This window comes from Emys orbicularis, chromosome 2, assembly GCF_028017835.1.
Source record: "Emys orbicularis isolate rEmyOrb1 chromosome 2, rEmyOrb1.hap1, whole genome shotgun sequence".
Taxonomy (NCBI): domain Eukaryota; kingdom Metazoa; phylum Chordata; order Testudines; family Emydidae; genus Emys; species Emys orbicularis.
This window is the reverse complement of record NC_088684.1, coordinates 254,185,115-254,206,171: the sequence shown is the minus strand read 5'-3', so window position 1 is coordinate 254,206,171 and position 21,057 is coordinate 254,185,115. Positions and strand designations below refer to the sequence as shown.

Sequence of the window (21,057 nt, the reverse complement as noted above, 5' to 3'; positions counted from 1 at the left end):
CAAAAGGAAAACTAAACACACTAAAGCATTTGTAGAGTCTGGTGGACATTTAAAAGGGGCACTGGCAAGGAGTGTCAAAGTCAACCTAACTTAAAGACCTTTTAGTGTGTGGCAAATAGTCTCAATTTCAATGAAAACTGTGTTGTTGTTTTTTTAAATAAAAAACTCAGCCAACTCCTATAAACCTTTTGGGAGGAAACCCTATCTGCATCATATTTGCAAATCATTTTGGACAACCAGAGATCGTTGTTTATACCCTAATATTTTGTTTGTTTTAGCTCCCCTATCCCATTCCCTGCCCCTGTCTCCCCATCACCCCCCTACACTGTTGTTTCCTATAATTAGTACAGATACACATCTGTCTCCAGACTATCACCTAACCACCAAGGCCACATGGATAAATGGAATATAATTACAATTTGGTAGAAACTGAGTGTTCTGCTTGTAAAAGTATTGTTCTTGTGTTGTTTTAAATCAGGTAAATTCAACGTGTGATACGGTGGGGTTTATGGATTGGAGATCGTTTTCTGCAAAATATATTCCTTATTTTTACATTTGAAACCTTTTTTAAAAAATTGGATCAGGGGGGCAATTATATGATGGTGGAACCATGAGAAATTGTTACCATAAAATACAAATGCCCTGCAGATTGTATAGAAATCTGGCTCATTACATACAAATATTAACAGAGGTCATTTTTTTTGTCCCCCTCTTTTTCAGTTATTTTTATTTCAGTTGCTGCGAGGACTGTCTTACATCCACCAGCGTTACATTTTGCACAGGGACCTGAAACCACAGAACCTTCTGATCAGTGACACGGGGGAATTAAAGCTGGCAGACTTTGGTAGGAAAGCAGTTAATTAAAAGTCTATTTTATAATGTTCTGGGAATGGCAGGCAGATGGTTTCATTGATTTTCCTGTTCCTAGACACACCTACTTTATTGCAGATAATTGTAATTTTTTCTCCAGAGCTAAGAAATTGCTTATGGTCGACATAATACTTGATTAAAAGGAGTGAGTGGAAAATAAATACATACTCCAAATCCTACTAGAAAGGGATGATAACACTGAAAGGAGTTGAGTTCTCGTTATCTCCATAACTTAAGATTTAGGATTTAGAAGAGAACCTTTGAAAAGGCCTAAGGACGTACAGGTCATGTCTAGTGGACAATCATTTGTGTGTGTAGTCCTGGGGACATAAAGATCTGGAAGTAAGATTTAACTTTCATGAAATGACCAATGATTGAATGAGGCTTGAGGAAATAAGAAATCCGTAATGTTCTTCCTGATGATTAGAAGAAACAAGGATTATATGGACTGTTTTCAGTATCCATTGTTGATCCCTTGTCGGGCGACTCTTTGTAAAGCATCTAGGTATAAGACATTGTTCACCCCTTCCTTGAAAGGATGTCCCTTCTCAACACTTCCTTGAAAACCCTCCTTTTCTAGCAGTTATTGTAGCAGTGCCTCTTCCTCTAAAGGGTAGTGCCAGTGTGGATGTGGAAAATGGTAATGCTTTTCTTGGGGTTTGTCTGCACTTAGTGAAGATGCTACCGTCGCTGCTGGGAGAGCTTCTCCTGTCAGTGTAGGTGCTCCACCTCCACACGTGGACACAGTGGTCTCTACATAGGGCTGGCTCCAGCTTTTCTGCTGCCCCAAGCAGCAAAAAAAAAAAAAAAAGAGCAGCGGCACTTCGGCGGCAGCTCAATCGCGCCGCTTCTTCTGCGGCAGTTTGGCAGCGGGTCCTCCCTCTCTTCCTCTTCGGCGGCAGCTCAAAGAGGAAGAGAGGGAATGAGGGACCCGCCGCCGAAGACCCGGATGTGACGCCCCTTTGAATTGGCCGCCGCAAGCACCCGCTTCCTACGTGGGTGCCTGGAGCCAGCCCTGTCTCTGCAGCATGGGTTAGGTTGGTATAACTACATTGCTCAGGGGTATGGATTTTCTATACCCCTGAGTGACGTAGTTATACCAACATAAGTTCCTAGTGTAGACCAAGTCTTGGTGACTTTAAAAAAAACACTTTGTCTTATCAAGTGTAAGCTTCCAAATGCTGACAAAGTGCTTGAGGAGTTCCGCATCTTACTCTGGACCAGATTCTCAGCTAATGAAAATCAGCCTAACTCCGTCCATTTCAATGGTACCACATCAGCTTATGCCAGATGAGAATGTGGCCCATCAGCTTCTTGAGGTGCCTTTTTTTTTTTTTTTTTTTAAAAAGCCCACCCTATTCTCTCGGCTTCCCATTCTATTTACCAAGTGTAGTGAGGGTGCCTTACATGCTAATTGACAATTTCACTAGTAATTTAGTGGTGATTTTGTCTGTAATTAAAGTTACTGTGAGTAACAGCTGTGTGCGCGCTTATGTGCTGGGGAAAGAAATCGAGCTTCATATGATCACAGTTCACATAAATTTGATTAGTCTGTAGATTGTGAAGCAGCTTAAAGAAACACTATCCGAAAACAGTCATGTATAGCCTTGCTCACCATTTGCTGTTGCTATTTTTTAATACTTGGAAGACGCTACAAGATTTGAACAAGAAATGTTTTTTTAAAAGAAAATTCAAAGACTTCTGCTCTCCGGGGTGATATATTGTAGAATAAAATTCCATTTCTTAGAGAAATTCATGAAACATAGGGGGATCATTAGGTATTTATGCTTGCAGTGAAATATACATTAGTGCTCTGATGAAATATATGCAGTTTAAGGTGACTTATTTTCTTGGTTGAAATCGCTCGTTTTGCCATATCTGTTAAATATATAGAGATCCAAGGATGATATGAAAGTAACTTGAGTTATAGTCTTATAAGAATCTAAACACCTCAAGGGTAGAGTTGACAAAATAGCTGATTTATTGGTTCAGTAGCCAAACTGAAAATCAGAAAAAAAAATTCGTTAGTTTTGAACTAAAAAAGTATGGTGTTTTGTTTTTCTTCACAAAATGAAAAATCACAAATATATTGTTCTGGCGGAATGAAAAATTCTGACATTTCTGAATTTTAAATTTTTTTTTTTTTTTTTTTTTTTTTGGTGGCTAAAACTATTTACTGAATTTGACTTAAAATCACAAATAGTTTTGATATCTTGAACAATACATTTTTTGGCAAATTTACTACATTTTTTAGACATGACACTAGGAAACCCAGCTGTAGTTTCAAACTTCTGGCTTTCATAGAATCATAGAATATCAGGGTTGGAAGAGACCTCAGGAGGTCATCTAGTCCAACCCCCTGCTCAAAGCAGGACCAATTCCCAACTAAATCATCCCAGCCAGGGCTTTGTCAAGCCGGGCCTTAAAAACCTCCAAGGAAGGAGATTCCGCCACCTCCCTAGGTAACGCATTCCAGTGCTTCACCACCCTCCTAGTGAAATAGTGTTTCCTAATATCCAACCTAGACCTCCCTCAGTGGTCATCTGCCACCACTGAGAACAGCCGAGCTCCATCCTCTTTGGAACCCCCCCTCAGGTAGTTGAAAGCAGCTGTCAAATCCCCCCTCATTCTTCTCTTCTGGAGACTAAACAATCCCAGTTCCCTCAGCCTCTCCTCATAAGTCATGTGCTCCAGACCTCTAATCATTTTTGTTGCCCTCCGCTGGACTCTTTCCAATTTTTCCACATCCTTCTTGTAGTGTGGGGCCCAAAACTGGACACAGTACTCCAGATGTACTTTGTAGTTATTACTTTGATTATGAGCTCTGAGGGGCAAGGACTGCCTTTCACATATCTCTGTACAGTGCCTAGCACAATAGTGTCCTGGTCTATGACTGTGACTGTAATACAAATAAATAATATATAGTTCTCATCTGAAAAGAACCTTTATTAGGTCGGGGGGAGGGGTTTAAATAAAAATGAAAAATTATAAGAGATGTAAAAATTGCTTCAGTTCATGGCCGGTGGGAATCAGCTTAAGTTTAGCTGAGCCTAATGAAATTCTTTCCCGTTTATGAAGTCACTGCACATCCTACTTGTCCAGTTTGACAGGCATAGATCTGCCAGAATAGTTGGCGTGAACTGATTATACATGTCTCATTGTAACACACAGAACAGAATCCTCCAAAAACCTTCCTAAACATCAGGGATAGAAGAAAATTATGGACATTTAAAAAAAAGAAAGTGTCAGCAATGTTTGCTGAATTCTGCAATAGCCTGTAAATTCCCCTTGCATACACTAGACTGGGTCTAGGTTACACCATCCTCCTTGGGGGTAGAGAGCAAGCAAATAGGTTATCAAAATTTAAAAAATTCACCACCTCTGGTAAGTACCTCATTGAACTGGAAACACAAAATCACAAGAGACACTTCCCAGTTTCTGGCAGGCCACTTGAACACTTCTAGGTTACATTGTCTGATGTCGTGGTTTGCACAGAGTAGATGAGACATTCCCTATTTTCACTATGTTACCAGCCCCAGCCTTCACCCCCTCAGGTAAGGAAATGCCCAAATTACATATTTCTGGTGAGATCCTGGCCCCAGTGCAGTCCACAGCAAAACTTCCATTGATTTCAGTGGGGCCAGCGTTTCACCTCTTTGTGTTGACAAGAAATCTAGGCTCGCATGTAAGGCTTGAATACAGTGTTACTTTGAAAGCGCACAGTCCATAAATGAAGAACAGGTAGCGATAGTACACGTAAAAGAAAAAGCCCTTACAATATTCAGTGCCCATATTTCTGTTGCAGTATGATGGTGTCAGGGAGAATTTTTAATCCCTTATGTTTGTCTTGATTAACCAAAAAAATCTATGGAATCCTCTATAACTGACATACTGAGAGAAGATTTTTTTTTTTAAGTTATTTTTTCCCTCACGGCTCATGACCTTGTGAAATGGAAAACCAGACGGGTTAAATTTCCTTCCAGAAAATCAAGATGAAAAATTAAAAACTATGAGGTAAAGAGCTGGAGGGTTATGACCCCTTTCACTGATGGCATGGGAAATGAGAAGACAAATATCCCTCTCTTTTTATAATACGATGCAATTATACAAAATAAATGACACTCTTCTACCAAAGACATAAAATGAAACCTTTTTGCTGTTGGAGCTCTAGCTCCCGCAGGCTACTTCTTCTCTAGAAGGTTCTTGGGAGGGAAATTTGTGTAAATTATATTTGGGATTAATGACAGTACATTAGGGTGCCTCTCTTTTTTTTTTTTTTTTAAAGATTGAAGAGAAGCCGAGGAGAAATGAGCTTGTGTCAGAGACAGGATTGACTTTGCCACTGCAATAAATATAAAATCTTAGACTAACGGCCTTTCAGTCCCAGAAGAGAAGACCTTCAGAGTTTGGTTTCATAAGTTTACAAAAATCAACAGTGCAGCCCTAGTTTTTAATTCAGTCTCAGTTTTCTGTTATTCCCTCAGCCTAAGATATCAAATACTCAGAAGTTGGCTTTGGTAGATCATTGTTCTTGGATAAACATGCTGAAGGAAAAGCACTCCTGCTTGCTAGTGCATCACATTGCAGCGGAGATGGAATCTTTGAGTAACTGTAGGCACAACCCTTTTTTTTAAACTGTAGAGAGTTCCCAGATGTTGATACTCTTATGTGTGTGTCATTCTTCAAAGCAAAGAAGTAACCAAAGGAGGTTTGCTTTTTTATTGTGCCTATTGAAAGAGCATTTATGAGACCCAGCAATCAAAGGAAAAGGGAGAACAGACCAGAGACTGTATCAAATTAAAAATTGATAAAGTATAAAAAATTGCTTTCATGACATTGTATGAGATGGAAGAATATGTCTAGAATAATTGTTGCTACACAAAGTAGACAAGAAGAAAACTCCACTTTTTCTTTCTATTCTAAATCTAATGTAAATTCTAGGGAAAATTAAAATATGCTAGGAGTTTTCCCTGTGAAATGATTAGATAAGAGCAAGAATTAATTTTGATCTTGTGTGTGAATTTGATTTAAAGTGTCCCCCCCCCCAAACTGTCCTCTAAGTAGAAGCAAGGTGCTAAACCTTTAATGAATAGAGCTATTTTCAATTACAAATTGAAAAGAATACAGCCATTTGTTTTAAGCTACCCACCATACAAAGAAGTCAAACTTCCTGGCTAATTTCCTTTGGCCTCAGTTCACAATTTTTTCACTCAGCTATTTGTATATCTTAAGCCTCCTGTATTTGCAGATACGTTTGTTTAGCCTTTATACAGGATTCCTTTTGGTATGTTGAAAAACTGATCAGTTTTGTTTGGTGATGTCATTCTGCAGAAGTTTTGAAAGCTGCAGTATTTCTCAGAATAAACATATTTATCTTAACTATAGACCGTGTCAAATGATTGTGCAATATCTCATAGAAGCACATACTAGAAGATATAACCCTAAAAATGGCATACTTTCCCCTCCAGAAGTACATATGATCAGATTTTTTGCCTAGTCAGTAAGTGCATGATCTATATTGTTCATTATATGGACACTTTATGAAACCCTTCACTTTTGTTGTATATTAGAGCAACATAACAATAATGATATCATTTCAGTTACCATTAAGTTTCAAATTAATATAGGAAAGTGTCTCCTCATAGACTTTCACTAGAAAACCATGCTTCAAAGACTTTCGAAGGAAATAAGGATTGAAGTATTGCAGACAATTTCTTGTTCAGTTTTCATGTAGAAGACATAGGGTGGGTTTTTCAAAAGTGCTCAGCATTGGGCAAACACTGTCTCTGAATTGACTTTAATGGGGGGAGAATTAGGCAATTCTGAGCACTTTGGAAAATCTGATTGCTAGATTTCAAGTGACTAATTCAGCTAATTTATTCTATCAAGGTTTTCCTACCATGCCTATTACCATAGTATCTGCTGACCAGCTGATTAGAGCCCTACTAGTTTCATATTTTATGTTTGGTCCTACTCTGTCAGCTAGAAAGCAAAGATCCAGATGAGGGGTTGGGGTATTACAGGGAAAATGAGTGTTCTGTAACCTTAAACCAAATCACATCTGTGCCAGTTATATACTGACTTAAATTACAGTATACAGAGCTCTCAATTTTTAAAAGCTATTATTTACTAATGGTGTTATAAGTGTAAAGGTGGTTAAAATGAGGAAAGAATCTGTACCAGTATGCCCCAAAATATGTAGTAATGTAAAACTGCCCATTGAAAAAGTAAAAGCATGCACAGAGCCTTTGAGAATAGGCACGCTGCCCTCAGCTGTCAGTGTATTGAAAATCCCATCCAGCATGGGTGTAGAAAACAGTGAAAGTTTAGCTTTAGCTTGGAATCATATAACTTTATCAATTTGTGTGGTTGTGAGAGAAATTAGCCAAAATATTAGTGGGGCTGTTGTCCTACTATACCAATAGATTGATATACCTATGCCACCAGGAATTCAATTTCACGTGTTTGCTGGCTGATGAAGCTTCCCTGGGACCAGCTTTCCTGGCTGTCTTTTTCCTTTTAGACATGCAGTGCCAGGGAACAGCAATTACTTGTGCTGATAGGATTCTGATGAAGAGACCTACAGATGAGAGAAGTTGGAGGCTCCTGAAGCGTGGGCTGTATTTTGGATTGTACAATTACTGTAGAGTACAGATGCCTGCTGTGTAGTCATTGCTTGTAATTGACACTTCATTCTCTTTAGTATGTACACTGACTTTTACAAGTTATTTTAGGCCCTGGCTGCAGGCACAACAGCTGATTATTATTATTTTTGTCTACAAGACAGTGTGTGGCTATGAACATCTAAGCATTTGAGAAAGAGGGACTGTAAAATATAAATACAAACTACAATATTGAAATAGGAAAAACAGACCAGAACAATAAAATATTGCCAGCTTTATTGTAATTGTCAAAGATAGAGAAATATCTAGTGCTGTGGATTTTTGAGATTACATATTAAATGGAGATTTTGTTTAAAGTTGCATGCTCTTCTCTTACATTTGAAATATCACAGTTAGAAAGGTCAGCTTTGAACAGTCCTCTTGGGAGGTCCAGGCTATGTGTGATTACTCCAAAGAGTATGAGTATTGGTGGTCAGAAACTCAGTATTTGTCCCTGAAGTTCTTGGGACTGATCATTATATGAGTACTGGTGGTCGGAAACTCAGTAATTGTCCCTGAAGTGCTTGGGACTGATCAGTGTCTTCTGTGGGAGTGGATTTTGGAGAAAAAAATCTGCACAAGGAGATCTTCATGGAAATTTTCCTGAATTCTTCATTGGGAGGTGAAGTTTCCCCAGAAATTTTTCACTCAAACCCTTTGGGTCCCTCAGGGTCTGTGAAGATGTATGGGAACCTGTAGGAGGCCTGGGTCATTTGCATGGAGGAGGTCCTGTTTTAAGTTTTCAGGGGTTTATTAATGATCAATAAAAGAAAAGTTTTCAAATAAATATGATTAAAACTTGAGAACGTCTTTAAAGACATAGAGGTTGATGAATAATAGATAGCATGAGCTAAAAGGTTTGGAGTTTGTGAGAGTTATACTCAGTGGAGAAGCGGTTTAAAAACTGGATGCTGTACATAGACTAAGAATGTTTCTGTGAATTTTCATAGAGATTTTTATTGTGGAGAGCATGTGCTTGGAAATGTCACAAGGAACCAGAGTAGTACCATCTAATTTACTGTTAAAATGAGAAGCTATGTTATTTAACCTAAGAAAATAGTTTTTTTCTTCTCAATAAACATTCTCAGAAGGAATTAGTCTTTATAGGAAATTGTATATGATCCCCAGATAATGGATTCTGTAAATGTGCATAGACACCATACGCTGTTATGCTTTACTGTGTCAATGGCCCACAGAGTATCAGTTCTTTAAGATATTGATACAAGAGATCATCCTGGTGCCCAAGAACCTGTTACATTCGGTGGTCAACGATATAGAGACAATAAGGTTGTTTTGCTGAGTTCCACTGAGCGTGTGTAATAGCTTTAATGTCTCCAAAGGATTGCTTATGATCTCTGTGCTTAGAACTATGACAACTCTGAGGGTTCTTCTCTCCCCCTGTTATGTTTCTTCAACAATATTTCACTCCTCCTCTTTGCATCTATCATAATTCCTTTGGAAGAATAAGTATTGTCAGGCTCTATTGACAACCTACGTGTTGTGTTGAATTTTTGTTATTAGATGATGATGATGATGATTGGGTGGGGGAGGAAGGACAACATATGCATGAATTATAGTGCCTCGTTCTCCCCATTGTGGGTTATTACAGGACAGGGAGTGGAAGCTGAGGTGTTCAATGTCTGTTTTGCTTCAGTCTTCGCTACAGAGGTAAATTGTGACTGGATATTTAACAAAATTAATATTAACAAGAGGGAAGGAACACAAGCCAAAGTAGGAAAAACAGGGTAAGGAATATTTAAATAAATTAGATGTATTCAAGTCGTCCGGGCCTGATGCAGTTCACCCCAGGGTTCTTAAGGAACTAGCTGAAGCAATCTCAGAAACATTAGCGATTTATCTTTGAGAGCTCATGGAGGATGAGTGAGGTCCCAGAGTACTGAGAAAGAGCAAACATAGTACCTGTTTTTAAAAAGGAGAACAAAGAGGACTTGAGAAATTATAGCCCAGTCAGCCGAACTTTGATACCTGGAAAGATACTGGAAAAAATTATTAACCAATCAATTTATAAGCATCTAGAGGGTTATAAGTAATAGTCAACATGGATTTGTTAGATCATGTCAATCTTAATTTCCTTCTTTGACAGGGTTACTGGCCTAGTGGATAGGGGGAAGTGGTAGATGTGATATTTCTTAATTTTAGTAAGGCTTTTGACACAGTCCCAACATGACATTCTTATAAGCAAAACTGGGGAAATGTGGTGTAGGTGAAATTACTATAAGGTGGGTACAAAACTGGTTGAAAGACTATACTCAAAGAGTAGTTATCAATGATTCGCTGTCAACTGGGAGAGCATACAAGTGGGGCCCTACAGAGGTCAGTCCTAGATCCAGTACTTTTCAGCCTTCTCAATAGTGACTTGGATAATGGAGTGGAGAGTATGGTTATAAAATTTGTGGGTGACACCAAACTGGGAAGGGTTGTAAGCACTTCGGAGGACAGAATCAGAATTCAAAATGACCTCGATAACTTGGAGAATTGGTCTGAAATCAACAAGATGAAATTTACTAAAGACAAGTGCAAAATACTACACTTCGGAAGGAAAAATCAAATGCATAACTACAAAATGGGGAGTAACTGGCTAGGTGGCAGTACTGCTGAAAAGGAGGTGGGGGTTATAGTGGATCACAAATTAAATATGAATCAATGTGATGCAGTTGTGAAAAAGACTAATATTGTTCTGGTGTGTGTTACTAGGTGCCTTATATAAGGCATGGGTGGTAACTGTCCCACTATACTCTGCATCGGTGAGGCCTCGGCTGGAGTATAGAATCCAGTTCTGGGTGTCACACTTTAAGAAAGATGTGGACAAATTGGAGAGAGTCCAGAGAACAACAACAGAATGAAAGTTTCAGAAAAGGAAAGAAACTGGACGTGTTGAGTCAAGAGAAAAAGAAAACTGAGGGGGGAGACTTGATAAGTCTTCAGATATGTTAAGGGTTGTTACAAAAAGAGGACGGTGATCAATTGTTCTCTGTGTTCACTGAAGGTAGGACAAGAAGTAATCGGCTTAATGTATATCAAGGGAGATTTCGATTAGATATTAGGAAAAGCTTTCAAACTATAGGGTAGTTAAGCACTGGAATAGGCTTCCAAGAGAGGTTGTGGAATCACCATCATTGGAGGTTTTTAAGAACAGGTTGAAGAAACACATGTTAGGGATGGTCTATGTACACTTGGTCCTGCCTCAGTGCAGGGGGCTGGACTTAGCGCAGACTTCTCAAGATCCCCTACATTTCTGTGATTCTATGGACTCTTGTGCACTGCAAAAAGTTAGTGAGAATTCCCCATTCTCTAGAACCAGCTGGGGAATAAGGAGGCCACAGTTGAGGAACCAACTTGGTTAATAGGACCCCAAAACCCAGTGTCTTGTGGGGTGGGAGTGAACTTGCTGGCAGTAAAGGCTGTGCAGGTAGAGGGCCAGGGAGGCTTGGACAGGTTGGCATGCTGGTCAGATACTTTTCCAGGGCAACAGAGCAGTGAGGAAAATGCTTTTTTATCCTCTGATTTGGGCAGACTTGGGCTGAGATTACTGCTGGGGAGTGGCTTCTTTCCCCAGGATATTCTTTCTGGTGTTTTTCAGCATCTACATATAACCACTAGGTGAACCTAGTCAGATGACATGGACTCAAGTGATAGCAAGATGCAATTTACAAACAGCTCTACCTTTCCTTCACCATATATAATCACACCACTAACACCAAGGTGGCCCAGTGCTTGTGTTACTGTGGTTCAAAACCCAAAGCTCTTGGTAACTATTGCTCTTGGTGAGATGGTGGCGGGAAATAAATCAGTGGAAACATGGCCATCCAACTGATAAGTGCGTGGCACAAACTACAATACAAGAGTGCGGTCACTTAAAGCTGCACTTTATTTTAGTCTCAAGCACTTACACATAATCAATAATTACCGAAGTCTGGAGCAGTCTTCGAGTGGTACGACGACAGCCGTCCGATTGGCCCGTCTTTCAGCTGCTTTTGGGGCCCCTAATCTGTGTCCCTGAAGTGTCTCTGCTTATTTATTGGGTTAGAGTAACAATAATCTGTCAATTAAAAAAAACTTGTCAACCAAACAACTTCAAAGTTTAAGCAAGAGGTCTCCTGAAACCATTAATTAGACAGATGTGTTTTTGCAGAGTCCTCGTGCCTTGAGGGCCCTCATAAACACATCCCAAAGGGCAGATATAGATAAGCTTCCTGTTTTTCCAAAACATATACCTCAGCAATTTCAACAGAGATCTTATCAGGAAGGACACAGGGTCGGCTCCCCCATCAACCCCCTTGCCTCCTGACTTCTTGCTTAGGTGTGCTAAGGCTGTTGCAGAGGCCTGCTAAGATCTACTGATTTAGTTGCTTTTGGCCATAAGCATGATAATCAATATTCCAATTATCAGTAATGTTCCAGGCATTTTGTTGGTCTGCCAAAATGACCCTGTGCTCTTGGATGAGATCAGCTTATGGATAAAGAACAGCTGACTGAAGCTGAATCAGAGCAGAGGTGATGCTGGGTGTTCACAGGAAAGTATTTTGAGGCGTTTGCAGCCACGGTGCAGTCTTTGACTGAAGGTTCACATCCACAATTGGTCAGTTCAGTCCATAGTCTGAATGTACTTTTGGGTTCTTCACAGACACTGAGCTCTCACATCACAATGGTGCAAGTGATGCTTTCTACTATCTCTGGTTGGCTTGGAGACTGTCCCATCCTAGTGGGTAAAGACCTGGTCTCACTTATCATGCCTTTGTCACCTCTAGGCTGGACTACAGCAATGCAGCATACCTCAGAATGAAACCTTCAGTACTTAGTAAACTCAAACTGATACAAAATACTGCAGCACATCTCCTCAGCGACAGAGGCTTCATGATCACATCACACCTGACCTCCACTCTCTACACTGGTTCCCATAGAATTTCAAATCATGTTTAAAGTCTTAGTCCTTATCTTCAAAGTGCTCCATGGCCTGGGCCCAGGATACCTAAAAGACAGTTTACAGCTCCAAGATGAAGACTGTGGTTGACAGCACTCCCTAGCACAGTGGAACTCTCAACAATAAGAGTTAAGTTCATCCGTGTGGGAGACAGAACCTTCTCGGGGGTGGAATGAACTCTCCCAGAAACTAAGGGCTATCACAAATCTCACTACTTTCTGCTGCAGGTGCAAGGATGATTTCTTTGTCCTTTCCTTTTCCAATATAAGCATATAGCAACCTGTGTATATATAAAATAAAAAAATCGTACTAAAACAAGACATTCCACTCCACACACTTCTTGCTTTGGGCAGAGGATGAGAGAACAAACAACATGTGACAGACGTGTAGTCACATTGCTTAATGCATTATTGGAAGGTGCTCAGATACTAGGTTGATGAGCGCAATATAAAAACCTATATAAAATAGTATGTAGAACAGAATAGAGTTGGCAGCATATGCTGCTCTCATGATCTCCTTGCATACTGCCCACAAGAGACGTGGTGGAAAAGGAGAAAAGACAGGAGTGTATGGGTGGTATCAAAGTTTCCAATGACTAGCGCATATACTATTGTCAGTGCCACGGGAGGGTCTGATATCCTGCCATGATGTCAGACATTGTCCATTGAGGCCTGTCTGACCCATAATGTGTGTGGTAATTGGGGGCTGAGGGGGGCAGCGGAGGGAAAGGAGGTGGATGTGATGGAGGAGTTGTTTGTCCAATATCTTTGCTGACACCTCTTATTCTAATCGGTCTAGCTTATGTGATTGCCATAGTAAACCTCAGTCTTAATCATTTCTTAGATCTGGTAGTGATATTGATCTTTCAAACAGGCTTACGAAAACTGCCATTGTGACTTTAGATGCTGAAAGAGCATCTGACAGACTCAAGTGGCGATTCATGTTAGTTCTATGGCATGGAATTGGAATTGGAAAATACTTTACTAACTGGATACAAAGTCTTTGTGGAAACCCTGAGGCTGTATTTTGCTCAGCTAAGGTCATATCTGTTAATGCCTTTCCCTTCAACAGAGTACAAGACAAAACTGCTAACCAAGTTAGCCATTGTGTTACATTTTTGACAGTTTGCACTGACTGCTTTTTGAAGGTGTTGAAATTAAACTTTTCAGAAAATTCCCCTCTGCTGATATAAGTAATGCACACTTCATAATGTACTTCTCTTACCATAGGTAAACTCAGCATGATTCTTAGCCTGAACAGGGTTACTCACTTACAAGTAAAATACAACCACCTCAGTGGTGCACTGTGGCAGCCAATCTATGCCAATAAGTAGCTAGAGATGGGAATGACTCACCAAATATGTCTCTAATTAAAAGTATATGGGGGAAATGTAGAGCCCAATCCAACTCCATTGATTTTTAGTTGCACTAGTGTTGAGCCTTTAGATAGGAGAAATGTACTATAATTATCTAGTTGGTATTTGGTCAGGATACCCTTTCACATGCAAAAAATGATCTTTTAATTACTTGGATTTAGGTTTGATCCAAACTACAGCACCTTTGCCCTAGGTCAACAGTAATTACCTACAGAATGACCAACACCACTTTCTTCAGAGCCTGACGTTGACCAGGTCCAAGATCCTTCCTAGTTTGAGAGCTCAAGAAATTGCAGAGTGACGTGTACAACATCTCTTGTTATAAGACAGGCCTATCCATCGCATTGAACTGTGCGAGTATTTAAAATATTGTACCTTCTTTCTTAAGTTTCTTAAAATTCTTAAAATTCAGCATTGGGTGCTTCTGGTATGGTTACGGTGACAAAATACCACATGCACCTAGTAAGACGAGAAGCCAGTAAAGGATTTAAGGAAGAGTGAAGTGCTCAGACCAGTGGGAGAAGAATTATAACTAAAGCAGTGGCATTTTGGGGAAGCTAGAAGTAAGGTTTTATTAGTCGGTAAAATTACACCCCAAACATAATGAAACTGCTTAAAAATAAAAACAAAACAGAGAGAAATATCTTAATGTACTTTTTTCCCATCCCTCTTGAAATGTTCTTCTGTTTTTAAAATTTTAATTTATAGCCTGATTTTTCAGAGGCGCTGAGCACCTGCAAGTCCCATTAACTTCAGTGAGAGCAGTGGTTGCTCAGCTCCTTTGAAAAGTGGGTCATTAATGTCGATCTCTTCAGTGATATAATTTGCCTCTGGCCTGAAAAATGTCAAACTGCTCCCACCAATGAGCTCATGTACTTAGTATCCTAGGGGCCTGGCAATGAAGCTTTTGAATCAAGGTCTCTTGTTTGACTTCCATGATGCTCTCAACTCCTTGTCATCCTGCTGTGATTAAGTTTTTGTTTAATGAGCCTTTATTTAAATGAGCCTTTAACAAAACACTGTATTATATAACAGACAATTTATGCAACAATTTAAAATCATTATACAGTGAATAAAATGCAGTGCATTAATAATTATGCAGATTTGTTATGCAGAAAAATACATAAACTACATGGAAATTAAAGAATATATTAAAGGGAAAATAGTATGGATTAAAGAAAATCTAATAATGAAAACAAAGATATTGAGGTGCAAAGGGAAAGATTATTAACAGGAAATGATTAAATAGAATATACTTGTTAGATCTATTTAATATGAAATGAAATAATTACATATTTCTGACTGAATTTTTAAAAAAGAGTGAATTAAAAATGTAGTCAATAACCTATTATATTTTTCTTTAAAAGATTTAAAACAAAACTTTTAATTTAATAGAAAAGTGTTTTCACAACTTTACATAGGCAATTATTTAATATATATAGTATTTAATGAATTTTTTAAATTTTCATTGTTACTGAAGGATACAATCTCCTCTTGATATGTTAGGGTTTATTGTACATGCACAACTCTCCTATTAATGCAGATATGAGTAATTAATGAAGATCTACCTGCATTAAGGTGAGAATATTCTGTTTCCTCTGCAGCAGTTGGCCTTCTGAATACCCAAAAGATGTCGGGAACCATTTATAATAGTAATACTTAGCACTTACCTAGTGATTTGAATTTTCAGTGTTGTATAAACATTAACCCCACATCACCCTTAATGTATGTTAGAAATAGGGAAACTATGATACAAAGGTTAAGTGAAAGGTTATCCATATTAAGAGCTGGGATTAGAACTTGACAGTTCTTGGTTCCCTAAGACCTCCAGACAGCACTTTTCTCTATTAGCAGGTTCTTACTTTCTGTATTGAGAGAAAAAAAAACATTAATTGAATCAGTCTTGCTTTAGAGCAGACAAAAAAAATGAGGTTTTAAGGTTCCTGGAGAGATTTATGTATTTAAGGACATTTCCAGAGATTTAATGGGTTCTATAATAGCTTTGGCCCCATCTATAACAATACCCAGACCATGTGTTAATGAACATTTTCATTTACTGTATTTCTAATCCTCACCTAAAGTCTGTGTATTTCTAAGAACCTGATTTATTTAGCTGTTGAGTTAGATGGTCTGTAATGAGGAAAAAGGGTAGAACAAATTTAAATGATTGCTGTTGAGCGTGAAAGCTGCAACAACAATGCAATATCATGCATCACAAGGCAAAATAAAGTTTTAAAACAGTACTGTCCATAATCAATAGCACTTGCATTTACAGCACAGGTATAGTTTTACATGGATAACTGCATTATTCAGGGGGAGACGAACTTTATGCTAAATTGAAGGTTTTCTGGAGTGTACACCTTGGACCAGATTCTCAGCTGTTACAAATCAAAGTTGTTAGTCTGAAGTTGATGTAACAACAACACGAGTTTACTCCAGTTGGGGCTTTGGCCCCATCTATCCATTTGCCAACTGCAGTAGTCCCTTTTTTTGTGACCATGAAGATGCTCTCTCTTTTTGTGAAGAATTTTAGAACTATAAATAGCTTATTTTTCCTTAGTCTCTAACTTTTATTACAATACTGTTAAATTAGACTTTGCTGGTGTGGGTAGGTTTGATTGTGGAAGCCAATACTGAACAAGAGAAACTAGAACAGAACAACTTTGGGGTGTTATTTATACTGACAATGTTGATGTAGTAAAGATGCTTAAGTCATCTATTAAGGAAGCTGAAAATGTGCTGCAGCTGCTAAACTATCTGTAGACCTCAAAGAAAAAGACAGTTGCCCACTCTAGCACAAGTCTGAGCTTATATTTTTTATGACAGCTCTTTGAAACTATGGCAGTTCTCTGCCCAGGCTGTCTTGTAATACTCTTGAACATTACAAATCTTGCCATATAGGTTGTCTACTCTAGATAACATGTGAGGATAAATAAATTGTCAGATTGTGACTTTAAGTTTGAACTATTCAAAATGCATTCAGCCATGTAAATCTTCCTTGAGACTCTGTTTGCTGTCACTGCTTCTACATACCTTTTTAGGTTATTATTTTAACCAACCCATTGAGGCAAGAATTTTGACATACAGTTATGTTAATTTGTTTTGCAAAACTCCATAAGTGTGCAGAGCTTTAGGTGCTTAAATAAAGTTTTGAATGTTCAAAATTTTATATTGAAGTGGCCCTCAATAATTGTTTATTTTGGCATGTTGAGCTTACTATTCTGGGTGTTTTGGTTGCTACTATACTAAATTTGTCAGAGGTGGGTTCTCCCAGTGACCTACTGGAGTTATTGCTTCAAGAAATGCCAGTTCAGTAGGTGAAAGGTGGCTTGCTTTCAGTGGTAATAGATCTTCAACTCAGCATGGGCGCCAAATTCAGTTATAATGGAAGTCTATGCATCTCCCTTGATTTCATTGGCACCGCATCTACTTAAAACAAGGCTAAATTTGGATCTGTGTCTTTAACTGTTCGTTGCCCTAGAAGATTCTACTGTGGTCCATTCAGAATTTTCATATCACTCCATTGCACATAGGTACTGTAGAGGGAGGTTTGATTCTTAACAGTGGATTTCCAGGTATTTATTGGTGTAAGGCACAATCTTAATATTCTTCTAGTATAATTATTTTATATCAAAAGTCCTCTCTTCATTTATTTTCTATGATAGAAGTTTCTGTTGCAGAACTGTATTATGATCTGATTGGATAGCTCTGAAGGAATATGGATACATAATTACTGGTGTAAAGCCAAATAATACTCGAGGTCTGTACATATAGGAATGTAAACTTTCACATACAACTTTGCCTTCAAGTTGTATGATTTAACTAATTTAGGATGACATACATTAACTGGATTTTGAGGAAGAATTCACTTGAGCAGGTGAATCTGAGGACTCAGGAGGTTCCTCTCACATTGTGTCATTCTCAAGAAGCAATGTATTGGTACATTTGCCATTTTTGCTCTTTAAAGCAAAACAAAAAAACGTTTAAAATGTCTCTAATGGTATACATATTAAAGTTAAGTCATGTGCAGTAATTGTCATTCTTAGATGTGTTCGGCAAGCCTACAAAAGAAAGCAGGGACATGTAGAATTAAGTGCTGAATTTGAGAATTACAGTGGTATAGTTCCATTGTCTTTCAGTGCAGTTACCTGTGATTTAAACTAGTGTGAGAACAGAATCAGGCCCGCTGACCGGTGGAGTTCTCCAAAGAGTGAGTGCTATTACCACGGAGACTAGTATGGTAGTATGTATAAATTGTGCTGGAGTGCCTACACACCTTGGGTGAGATTCTGGGCTACTCTTCAAAGAGATTTAACACACAACTCATAGCTCAGGGAAGATGGGGGTCAAAAGACAGCTTTAAGTCATCATTGTGCCTTCTTGCTCCTGGGCTGCTCCAGAGGCTGGAAAGGCCCCAGGGATAACTGAGGGTATGTCTACACTGCAATCAGAGGTGTGATTGCAGTAGGTGTAGACAGACCTTGATCTAGCTTTGATCTAGCTAGCTTGAATAACAATAACAGTGAAGCCATGGCAGCATGGGTTAGCTACTCAAGTACATATCCAGGGGAGCTTGTGCAGCCTGTGCCGTCACCCATGCTGCCATGACTTCTTTGCCATTATTATTCAAGCTAGCTAGATCAAAGCTAGCTCGGCTATGTCAACATGTGCTGCAGTCATGTCTCTGATTGCAGTGTAGACATAACTTAGGCTCCTAGGGATGTCTAAAGGTAAGTCAGCCTCCCCAGGCGTCCCTGTGGGCTGCAACATTGCCCATAAACTCTGCAGCACTGTGTGCCCTTCCCCTGACAGGCACTTCACCCTATGCAATGGATTTTAAGGTCACTTTTTGCCACTCCAGCCCATTTACATGGTGTAATGAGGTGAGAGTGAGGGTGAAGATCTCACCCAACATGTGGGAGGGAAATGAAAGCTCCCTTCTTTTATCTTTCCCACCAGAAAGTAACTTTGCTTTGTGGCCGATAGTTACAGGGCTGCCTAAGTAGTAGAAAGCTTGTGAAAATGAGTTCTCCACTTGATACACTGCATTCTGTGTAGATGGATTACTCTGCTCTATGTAATTCTGCCTATAAACTGCTAGAACCTACAACTCACAGGCACATGTGCTGAATTCTGTGTAAGAATGGGTTTCAGACACACAAAATAATCCAATCCTGCACAGAAACACAAGTAAATAGCAATTTCTTGTATGAAGAGCAAACTCCACTGTCAACATATTCAAATTATAGATAAGCAGATCCATTTATAGATAAATATTTGTATTTGGATGTTAATGTCCCCCTGTCCCCCACCCCCAATTAAAAATGAATCTGCTTCCCTGGACAGCCCTACCATAGTCTTATTTACTAAACTATCTATCACACTGCTCCTGGGGTTACATCTGTTCCTCAGCAAATTTACAGGCACTTGACCATGCTCTTAACTTACCATAATTTAAAATATTTCCTTTCTTGCAAATTCCCCAAATTTTACTACTTATTTAGAAATGATTGAATATTAGAATCTTAATGCCCCCCCGGAATGAGTTGCTTTTCAGGGTAATGTCCCAGTAGGGAGCAAGGAGGGCATTTGATTGACTATTGCTAATGAATGTGATGGACATTATCTGGCCTGTGTGGCAGCACCATGTCAACAGCAGCTTTGCAGGGACATATGGAGACTAGGGCTGGCTAATGAGGGGAACAGGATTATAAATATTAAAGAATGAAAACTGGTGTAAGGATATAAAACTATACAACTGAAACTTCTTCCTAATTTCTCTCTCTTACATGTCTCACTTCTGATATCGTTCCCATCACCATGGAATCTGAGTGCATTACAAAGAGAGGTTCTTCACAATTGGCCCATGTAATGAAATGATGTAATGAAAAGCTGTGATGGAAGGATATAAAATATGAACTATTACTAACCCAATTTACCAGCTTACTGTATCTAAAGGGCTAGCTTCTGTTTTTTGTTCCAGCCCCTTTGCAGCAGCACAAAATAGCTGGAAAATTTTTGGATGATCTGCCCAGCTGAGAATTTCCAGCATAGGGGACCTCATGTCTGGCACAGAGCTTGTGTAGCTGCCCTGTCCCAACCCTTCCCACTTGAACTGGCATAAGCAGTAGGTCTGGTTATACACTCTGGCTATGCTTAGCTGGCCCATAAAAGACTGTCACCATCTGGTGTAAGTTAGAGTTAAATTGTAGTAGGATTGAGGGTGTAACGGTCTGCTCTGATTCTAGGGGATCTGTAAGTGGCTGTCTCTCAGCCCTCTTCCCTCATTGCTCTTAGCTATGCTGCTGTGTACTGTAATAAATTGTTCTTCATATTTTGTGTTTTAAACTCTTCAGATATTTATGGACTATCATAGTGTCCCCATCATAGGCATCGCTTAGTCAAACTATACATATGTAGCTCTTGTAGTCTGTCCACATAAGTCAATTCCTCTGGCACACCTGGATCGTTTTCACTTCTCTGTCCTGAACCTCCCTCCAATTTGTCAATATCTTTCCAATAATGTGATTCTCAGAAATTAGAGAAATATTGCGCAAGTGTGGTTGCTTCAGAGCTGCATCAATATGCTCTATTTACCTTTCTTCTCTTCAATGTGATATGTTTGTGCATGCATCTGAAAATTGTACTAATCATTGTTAAAGTCTTACCACATTCCAAACTCATGTCTAACTTGGTATCCAGTGTCACCCCTAATTCTCATTCAGTGTAGCTGCTTCCCAGGTTTCTCCATCTCATTGAGAATATGTTTCAGATTATTTTCCCTAGATACATTAGCTTTCATTTTTCCAAGATGAATAGTTTTCTACCCATGTTTCTTTAGATCCTTTTGTAGCATTTTCTTCGCTGTTTGCAACTCCTCCCAATCTAGAACCCATCTGTACAGTGAATGTTGTTACTCTTTGTGTTTACCTTAATAGTGTAGCAGTATAAATAAGTAATTCTGATATATTTTCACTTTTTGAAAAAATGGTGTGTTCATGCTGTGATGCTGTTGGCATCAGAGGTCATTATTTTCATATAGAATATTTGCATGACAATAAAGTGAGGTTCATTAAATAAGAAACTGGAAAGCAAGATTTAAATCAGTCCACTGTTAAAGTATTGTGTGCATATATACTGTATTCATCATTCCAGTTTCTTCATTAATGCTGATAAGATAGGATGTTATCATTGATGTGGAATTGCAT

At 38.9% G+C, this 21,057-nt stretch overlaps 1 protein-coding gene across 1 annotated transcript in view; it reads left to right on the top strand.

Moving 5' to 3' along the window:
* The window catches only part of CDK14 (cyclin dependent kinase 14), a 411,838-nt gene that overhangs the window by 266,777 nt on the left and 124,004 nt on the right, over window positions 1–21,057 (top strand). Inside the window, exon 8 of the mRNA XM_065399167.1 lies at window positions 721–844. Within this exon, the coding sequence (XP_065255239.1) occupies window positions 721–844 (124 nt within the window). The remainder of the gene's footprint in view (window positions 1–720; window positions 845–21,057) is intronic.